The following is a 10,158-nucleotide window of genomic DNA, read 5'->3' on the forward strand; positions in this document are numbered from 1 at the left end:
TATGTTGAATCACAATAATTTTTTCAGTGTCTGATCCCTTCGCTAGCCAGAATCTTGTGTACAGGGACTGTGTTGTATTGAATTTTCTATTCCTCAATTCCCTCCGTGAAGTATGTCCATTGTCATCTCTCATCATCCCCTAGCCCTCTCAACTGGACCCAGTTTTCGAGTGTCCAACACCTCTCCCATCCTTCAGGACTTAAATTGCATGGCAATATCTCTAAGAACCTTCTCTGAATTTTCTCAAGTGCCTTTCCTACGGGTTCCCACAGTATCACATCCTATATTTCCCTTCTTACACTTATCCCAGTGAATTGTAATTACCTGCTTACTTGGCTGCCTTCTGCACTCAGTTGTGAGGGCATCAAAACAGTGCTGGACAAATAATGTGCAGTCAAAAAATCATTCAATCAGTGATTGAATTTGGAGACTTTATTCCCATATAAGATTCTGTTAATCGATGTTTATTTCATTAATTTAGTCCTTTGGTTAATAACCCTCCCATAATGCTCTAGTTTTAGGATATCCCTTTGATGGAATTAAATTCAAAATGATAACAGTTATACATCACCTTCAACTACACTGAGTACTTGAGCCAAACTCAAGGCATGTCTCCTAGCATTAAATAGTAGGCATATGATTGGGCCCTAAAGGTTTGTTAATTCATGTGTAATAACTAATTGATTAAGCTGACCTTTTTTTTTTCCTACAAATTTCAGTTGGGCTTTATGCCAGGGAAGGGAGAGCTTCATTTGTCTCTGGGCACGTGCCTGATTAGGAAATCATAGGAGGATGGTTTGTCATGTGAAGGAGAGCTCTCTTACTTGTGACAGAAGATGGGATCAGCAAACTTGGGAGTGATGTAGTCATTAAAGGAACACATACACAATATTCCACCTAAGATGATGTTAGAGCACTAATGACTTAATCACTGAGTATGATTAAAATGAAAATAATGCACTCATTTATAAGCCCAATCAGAAATTAGAAAATGGTGTTATTTATGAAGAGCCTGCAACTGATGTAATTTCTCTAAATCAGTTATAAACCTGAAAATGTGCACAGTTTTAATTTAGAAAGATCCAGTGAAAATATATTGTTATTATACCTTTTACTTCTTTGTAACATGATTTTAATAATAAAAATATTTTTAAAATAATAAAATAAATTTTAATAATAAAAAGGGGTGATTGGACTTAGATGGATTAGAAGTTGTGAATAGTAAAATACAGATGGTAAAGCAAAATAATGAAATTAAGACAAATCACATGTAGGTAGCAAAGACAGCTGCTTGCTCAAATAAATGAGCTAGAATGTAAGTTCCATGAGAGTAGGGGTCTTTGTCTAAACATACAGCGACTAGAATGTACAATATTTGTTACTATTTGTTGATGAATGATTATTAAATTATGACTGTCTAGGAAATTAAGCTTCTTTAAAACTCATAGCTATATGTGAAAATTGATAAGGGTAAACTTATCAATAAAGACATAGTGTCTTTAAGTTTTTTATCCCTTCAGTGGCTTAGAACTCTGGGGACATTTGTGTGAGTGTGTGAGTTAGGAACCTCAGGTGACAATTCTAAGACATTTTCAGCAAAGGTGAAATATGTATGGTTTAACAATTTGAAAAAGCACAAGCATTATACTCAGTAACCACCTTCTGGCAAAATTCACTGAATTTTCAGTGTGGCTAAGCACAGACTTTTTGTATTGTATGAGTCCATTGTAATTCTAAGTTGGTCCATGAAATAGTCATTGTTTTCTTACTTTCACCAATCCTAATGCTGTAAGCTATAAGGACTCTTTTATAGAGCACATAATAATTTCTTATGCCTTAATATCATAGTCATTAGGATAACAGCTCTTAGATAGTTGGCAAGGATGTTTAGTCTTTTGGGTATAGAAATTTTAACAGTAGATCAGAAGAATATTCTTATATAGGATTCTGGAACCACTGTTGCCTTTTTAAGTATGGTTATTTGTAATTGTTGATGTTCCAGACTTGATTAGATGTTTATGAATTTCATGTTTTTAAATAAGTTGAACTTTGAAGAAATACAATTGAACTTTGAAGAAATACAAATAAAAATGTAATTTAGTTTACTACTTAAATACTGATCAGCTTCTAATAGTAATACTTTACTTTCCGGTACAGTGTTGGTTTTTATATAAGGCAGTTAAACTAGATTTCCAAGCCCAATGACGAAATTCAAATAGAAACTAAAAAGGTACCTAGTATTTACAGCTCTCTAAAGCTGCCGAATCGTGTCTTCTAGATTGAAGAGAGAAGCATACCACATTTGAAAGACAAGTCAAAATTTTGTGGTCCTTTATTTTATAAGTTAAGATACTTGAAATTAATTTTGAACATAAGGATCTTTATTAGCAATTGTTTTTGTCAAAAGGATAGTGTCTTAACTCTTAATAGGTTATTATGTACAAATATACTAACATGAATTAGGATTTTTAAAGAAAAGCAGCATAAGTACTCTAGTTTTCAACCTTTGAAATAATGTACACGCTTTGCTCAATCAATATGAAGCCTTTTCCTATTTAAAGAGGTCTTGACAGACAGTTGTTTATACCTAATTCAACCTATTTTCATCTTATATTTATACTGCGTATGTTCTATATGAATGAAGTTGTGTTTTTGTTATAAAAGGTGGTTATATGGTTAATTACAAGTATTAGATAAAGTTTTGGGGTTATTCATCTACATTTGTTTTATATTTGGTTTTCAGTAAAGAATGAGATAAGTACTAAAGGGTTTATGTGTGTATTCATAACCAGTCAGTTACTTTATTAGTACAAATCTCTCACATAAATGAGTTTATTGGTAATGTTGGCTCAGTATTTAATTCACAGTTCGTGTTAACACTTAGTGTTTTTTTTAATTCTTGTGTAGCTTTGAAAAGATACATTGCTTTTGTATTATCATGAAAAATGTGATAAGTTTTTAAAATATGAAAAGTAAAATGCTTATTTTTTTATTTATAGAATATTATTTAAAGACAAAGATCGGAATTGGGATGAAATAGAAAGCAAGTTAAGAGCTGAAAGTGAAGTCCCTATTGTGAAAACCTCAAGCATGGTATGATCATTTTTCTTGAATATTAAAACATTTTTTTAAAGTAAGGTTTTGTTTTCAGGGAATGATATGCTTATTTTTAAACTGTTGATTTACATTTATAAAAGAAGATATAAGTGCACAAATTTGGGGAATTTTATGCCTTCAATTTTCTCTCACAGGGATTTAAAATGTTGACTGCTTCAAAGTTGCAGAGGGTATGGAGGAACCTTTTATGTTTCTCACTGTTATACACTCTTGTTCTTGTAATAATTATGTGTTATAAATAAGCAATTTTGAAATAGGAGCCAAACTCAAATATAAGTTGACATCAGTCATTTCTATTTACTTAATAGATTGCTTGTCTCCTCCTCAAGAATTTGTACAGATTTTTATTGTTCAGGAAGTCATCCTAAAACCGAGGTTGCAGTTTATACATTTTCCAAAGAAAATCCTTAAGCACTTTTACAAAGTCGTTGCAAGAGTGATCAATACAAGTTTTTCAGAATCTTTGCTTATTGTTATTATTATTATCTTGAACTTTTCATCTTCTGTCATCTCATTGAAAAGAAAATCTGTTTGAACATTAAAGATTTTAAAATTTGAATCTTGTTTACTGGATATCATGAATTATTTCATATCCTGTTGCTACAGATGTGGTGCCATGTCAATAATAATTAAGGATTCCAAATAAGATTAGTGTGAGGTTCATTGCTTATCCAATCAAATAAAAATGTTTTAATTAAAGTAAGCTAATTTTTGTCATTGCTTTCCCTACAGGAGATTTCTTCTATCTTACAAGAGCTAAAAAGAGTTGAAAAGCAGCTACAAGGTAAATTTACTACTGATTAAGTGTAAAGAGCTAACAATTTGGGACAAGTACATTCTAAGTGGTATTTCTAAAATATTATTAAATATTAGAACACTGTTTGATTAAGTGTAATGATGTATGGAGAAAGATATAACATTCTACATATTCAAATTACTCATAAAAGGAAAGTATTAAAACCAGTATAAATAATTAAAAATATAATAAAGTTAAATTCTAGGCACATAGGCTAGAAGTTATAATTCGTAGTATTATATATAGTATATGAAAAATATATAAAATATTAAAATATGTACATGCAGCTGAAAATGCTTATTGACAATTAGCATTGTTTACTTGATTTGATAATTCTTAAATTGTATATATGGTATAACCCAAATGAACTTATGTTATAATATAAATAATAAAAATTTGGATAAACCACAAGAAATGAGTGCATATTGGACACAGGGACCAGAAGGAGGAGGTAGAGAAGAAAAAGAAAGAGACTTTTGGCCTCCTAAACTTCAACAGGGACATTGTTTTTGGTGTATGTCAGATCTTTAATTATGCATTTATGCCTATGTGTGTCTTGACCTAGAAGTCCCCAGTGGTACAACAAGCAGATTCCAGAGTCAGTTTCTAATTCTACTGTCTTTGTCGATTGAATTATCAGAGGCATGATATGTTGGTCCAACTAAGTGATTCTTAACCGTTTTTCAGCCTTAGCACACCTAAGGGTTATAGTATAACCCCCATGAGGCAAAGTGGCTTGTTTACGTGATTATTAGCTGGTAGGAGGGAGTATGCTTTTAAAAGGACCTCTTAAATAATTCTTGTATCTATGGTGCTTCTTTCTCCCATCTCCCCACTCTACCCAATGCCAAGTTGAAAATCACTGTCCAAGATTTTCCCTTGTCCACGCAAGGATCTTTTGGATTGAAAGCTGGTTTTTATCTGGCCCTTCCCATGAGGTAGCAAGGTCTGTTTGGCCTGCTGGGGCTGCCACGGGATATTAGTATCTGGACTATGAGGGGAACTTTATGGCCCAGTGGTACATATATACTTGTACATGGCTAATACCCTAGCACTCTCACCAGGATGAAGGACAACATGCTGTGGTAGGATTCAGAGTGTGCTGATAATTACTTCGGCCTCCTCAACTTTCAGGTTACTCTGAACCGTGTTTTAGCAACCAATCTCCAATTATCTGAGTAATAAATAAGGCCAGGAGTGTTTCTTTAAATCATAACCAATATTTTCATCATCCTCTTGTAATGATTAAAGCATATTTCAAAAAGATCTTTCCTGAATTCCATATCTCCAAATCCTAGTCTTCCAGCAGGCTCAGATGCCCATAAGTAGCCTACTCAAGGGACCATAGAAAGCTTTTAGGTTTTTATAATCCACAATATAGATCAGCCCCAGAATTCCTGAAAGTGGGGTTTAAAATATAGAATTGAAAGGATTAGCCAAATTTAAGCTCATGTAAGCATCAGTAATTGAAATATTATCCAAGTCACAAGCAATATTCATATCCAGATTTAACTGTATCTACAATTATATCTTTTTCCCTCTATTTCTTTTTTTTTCTTTCAGCAATCAATGCTATGATTGACCCAGATGGAACTCTGGAAGCTCTGAACAACATGGGATTTCCCAGTGCTATCTTGCCATCTCCATCAAAACAGAAGTCCAGTCCTGTGAATAACCACAGCAGCCCGGGTCAGACACCGACACTTTGCCAACCAGAAGCTAGGGTTCTTCATCCTGCTGCTGTTTCAGTCTCAGCTGAATTTGAGAATGCCGAATCTGAGGCTGATTTCAGTATACATTTCAATAGGTTCAACCCTGATGGGGAAGAGGAAGATGTTATAGTACATGAATGACTTTCTCTTGCTTGTTAGAAATAATTACCTGTGGAATGACTAGGAATATTGGAAGCAACACAGTGTTGACTTATACAAAATAAGAAAGCTTGGTCAACTACAATCTTGTTATCTCTGTCTTCTTAATTTTATTTATTTTTTATCTATAATGTGGAGTCATAGTAATCCTTTCAAACCATTTAGATAACCATTTGATGCACATAGAGGAAAAATCAGATTGTGACAGTTTCACATTTTGTGGTTTTATGATTTTCAAATTGAATTCGATAATTGCATCCTTTCCCTTCATAGATCTTTGTTTTTTTTCTTTAAGCCATGCTGTGACCTACAAGCAAACTAAATACCCAACATTTCTGACCCCCATGTATCCTGTGCCAAGCTGCTCCCTGAAATGGACTTCCTCTTCATCTGTACAGATTTGTTAAACACTTATATTTGCTTCTTAAATAATAGGATTTATATTAGTATTCATTACCATTGGATACAATGACATATTACTCTCCACAGTCAAACTGACCTTTCAAAACAGTCCTTCTTGTGTTCTAAAATTTTCCAACATATATGTGATTTATATAACTTTGTTGCTGCGTAAATTTTCTTGGAGTTTATGGAGATGAACTGTTACGTTTGCACTAAGATTTGCTGGGAGTGGTAGGTGGACATATCTATATGTCAGTAAGGACTAACCATCTTTTTTTTTTTTTTGTATATAGGATATTGATAACTATTTGTTTTAACCCCACGGTGTTTTACTCCACTTTAAAAAAGATGAATTTGGCACTTTTTACCATTTTTTTTTAATGAAAGTAAGATTTTGTCTCATTTTAGGGCAAATAACTAGAAGGATTAAACTAGACAGTTTAGGTGGAGTATATTTTTAAAACTAAGAACATGTATATTGGTCCTGTGTTACCAAGTTTATATGTGACGGTTGAAAAAATTTTTCCCTTGAAATGATCATGAAGTTAAAATTTTTGGCATTAGGAAACTTGGAGAACCAGTAGTCATAAGATTAGTGGATAGTTTCATTCCCAAGCGATAAGTTGCTTCTGTGTGTTTCCCTGTAGGACCCAGTAGTAAATCCTGTCTCAGTCGTGTACATTTATAAGGACCCTGCAAGGCGACAATGACCAAGGCTTTGGGCCTGTGCTAAACAGGAAGCTTATGAAAAGTATCTTCTATAAACTTGTTTTTTCTCCTTCCAGTAAGTTCACATTTGGATAAGTTTAAAAAGAAAGTAATTATCTTTATGTTGCCAGAACACTATAATTTGGGTGTATCTTATTAATTCAGTTAAATATTATTAGTAAACCTTGACCCCATCAGTCTATAAAGGTTAAAACTGCAACTTTTGCAACTTTTATGAAATACTCTTTAATATTTCAGCAATAATCCTGTGCTACATTTGTTTTAGGAAAGTAGCTCTGTTCACTTCAAAACTTTACAGGATTTTTAAAAATCCTGTACTGTTGGGCCAGTTAAAGATGCAAAAAAACTGTTTTGTAGAGTTGTAGAAACAAAAGTCTGTTGTAAGATGAATCTCATATTTTTCTTTAAATTAAAAAAAAAAAGGGTAAATGGACTGTTGTCCTTGTAAACCTAAATTCCCAATTCTGTCTAATAAAGGAAAACTGAAAAAATGATTTTAAAGAGCATGAATGGAAAGATACAATTGCTTTGAAGAAATAAGTGAAACATTAAAACAGGGTCAATCCATTTGAAGAAAAAGTACGACAAAGTAATCACCATTGTTTCCTCTTTGTTTAATGTTTGAGTACTGATTATATCAACATGGAAGTAGAAGGTAAGGAGTTGTTTAGGAAAATATTAGCATCTATTCTACTTACATTATCATTTAAGTGTTTACACAGTTTTGTTCAATTACAAACATTTGGCCTTTTACTATGTTATTTTTATTTTGTATGAATACATTATTCTCCTTATTTATTTTTGTTACCTTTATTACTTATGTTATTTTGTTATGCATTTACAACTCCATTTTTAAATAAAGTGTTTCTGGAACTTTATGCAGTTGATTGTACATTTTATTTCTTCTACCATCTGGATTGCTAATACTTCATCAATTTATATAATAATTGTATATCATTTTCCAAGGTTTAGCAAAAGAAGAAATTCTTCAGTTTTAATTAATATGTGGTAACTGTAAAACTTCATACTATTTTGGGCTAAAGAAGAAAATATTTTCTTAGCAAATTATAGCAAATTTAATTCTCTTAGCTTAATACGCTAATGTAATAGGTACATGCACAGCCTTTATTTTTAGCTGGCCTGGAGTCATCAGAAAGCTTTATGACAGTGATATATTTGGGGAACAAAGAAGAATTTAAAATACATCTTAAATTTAAGAACTATCCATTTGGACTCATTTTCTTTTATCGTATCATTCGTTCCCAAGAGTCTTGAATATTTCCCTGTTAACAATAATAAAAATGTTATCATTCAGCATTCTGTTTCTCGGCCTGACCTTTTTAGGCTTTCCATAATGTGGCTCTTTTTTTATGTCAGTGTACACCTGATACAGACTCTCCACCATGAGTTCCTGACAGTCTGGAGCCTCTTCAACGCTCTGTGTACTGCTTCTTCCTCCCCTTCCTTCCTGCTTATGCACATTCCTTCCATTCTTCAGAGTCCCACCGACCTCTTCATAAAGCTTCCCTCACTTGACTGGGCCACAGCAAAGGGCTGTGCCACATACTTATATTTTCCCCTTCCCTTCCCCCACTATACATACACGTGTTTCTTCCTTCTAAATTAATAATCTCTATTTCCTGGGTATACTGTATTTTAAAATGTCTGTGCTGTTTTGCTTCCTTCATCTGTCTTTGGTTTTGCTTGCCATATATGTCTCTGCCTGACAGGATCCTAACTTTTGAAAGGAAACTAGACTTAGAAGCTTAGGCTCCAGACCCATTCCTCACTACCTAAAAATGTGTTTCTATATCTTCTGATCTGCAGAATGAAAGCATCTTGATATCCAAGTCCCTTCTAATCCAAGTGGTCTGTGACTGTGAAGTGGTTCTCCTTCCTGTTTTTCTTCAGAAAACCTCTGATTCCTTGCCCTACAAAATCCTTTATATCTCTATCTTCTTTGGAAAAATTTCTGTTTAGGTCTTCTGCCCATTTTTGGATTGGGTTGTTTGTTTTTTTTTGATATTGAGCTGCATGAGCTGCTTGTAAATTTTGGAGATTAATCCTTTGTCAGTTGCTTCATTTGCAAATATTTTCTCCCATTCTGAGGGTTGTCTTTTCGTCTTGTTAATGGTTTCCTTTGCTGTGCAAAATCTTTTAAGTTTCATTAGGTCCCATTTGTTTTCTTTTGTTTTTATTTACATTTCTCTAGGAGGTGGGTCATAAAGGATCTTGCTGTGATTTATGTCATAGAGTGTTCTGCCAATGTTTTCCTCTAAGAGTTTGATGGTGTCTGGCCTAACATTTAGGTCTTTAATCCATTTTGAGTTTATTTTGGTGTATGGTGTTAGGGAGTGTTCTAATTTCATTCTTTTACATGTAGCTGTCCAGTTTTTCCATCACCACTTATTTAAGAGGCTGTCTTTTCTCCGTTGTATATTCTTGCCTCCTTTCTGAAAGATAAGGTGACCATGTGTGCGTGTGTTTATCTGAGCTTTCTATCCTGTTCCATTGATCTATATTTCTGTAGGTTTGTAATATAGTCTGAAGTCAGGGAGCCTGATTCCTCCAGCTCCATTTTTCTTTCTCAACGTTTTCTTTCTCAAATCCAATTGCTAAAAAAAAAAAAAAAAAGCCAATTGCTTTGGCTATTCGGGGTCTTTTGTGTTTCCATACAAATTGTGAAATTTTTTGTTCTAGTTCTGTGAAAAATGCCATTTGTAGTTTGATAGGGATTGCATTGAATGTGTAGATTGCTTTGGGTAGTATAGTCACTTTCACAATGTTGATTCTTCCAATCCAAGAACATGGTATATCTCTCCATCTGTTGTATCATCTTTAACTTCTTTCATCAGTGTCTTATAGTTTTCTGCATATAGGTCTTTTGTCTCCTTAGGTAGATTTATTCCTAGCTATTTTATTGTTTTTGTTGCAATGGTAAATGGGAGTGTTTCCTTAATTTCTCTTTCAGATTTTTCATCATTAGTGTATAGGAATGCAAGAGATTTCTGTGCATTAATTTTGTATCCTGCTACATTACCAAATTCATTGATTAGCTCTAGTAGTTCTCTGGTAGAGTCTTTAGGATCCTCTGTGTATAGTATTATGTCATATGCAAACAGTGACAGCTTTACTTCTTTTCTGATTTGTATTCCTTTTATTTCTTTTTCTTCTCTGATTGCTGTGGCTAAAACTTTCAAAACTGTGTTGAATAATAGTGGTGAGAGTGGGCAACCTTGTCTT

General features: G+C 33.3%; 1 protein-coding gene across 1 annotated transcript in view; it reads left to right on the top strand.

Annotated features, from left to right (window-relative positions):
• Nucleotides 1–7,793, top strand: part of CEP170 (centrosomal protein 170) — a 141,893-nt gene extending 134,100 nt beyond the window's left edge. Inside the window, exons 18-20 of the mRNA XM_060128642.1 lie at nt 3,000–3,093; nt 3,850–3,901; nt 5,477–7,793. Coding sequence (XP_059984625.1) covers nt 3,000–3,093; nt 3,850–3,901; nt 5,477–5,766 — 436 coding nt within the window. The 3' untranslated portion in view covers nt 5,767–7,793. The remainder of the gene's footprint in view (nt 1–2,999; nt 3,094–3,849; nt 3,902–5,476) is intronic.
• Nucleotides 7,794–10,158: the final 2,365 nt, after the last annotated feature.

Source organism: Lagenorhynchus albirostris, chromosome 2 (genome assembly GCF_949774975.1).
Source record: "Lagenorhynchus albirostris chromosome 2, mLagAlb1.1, whole genome shotgun sequence".
Taxonomy (NCBI): Eukaryota; Metazoa; Chordata; class Mammalia; order Artiodactyla; family Delphinidae; genus Lagenorhynchus; species Lagenorhynchus albirostris.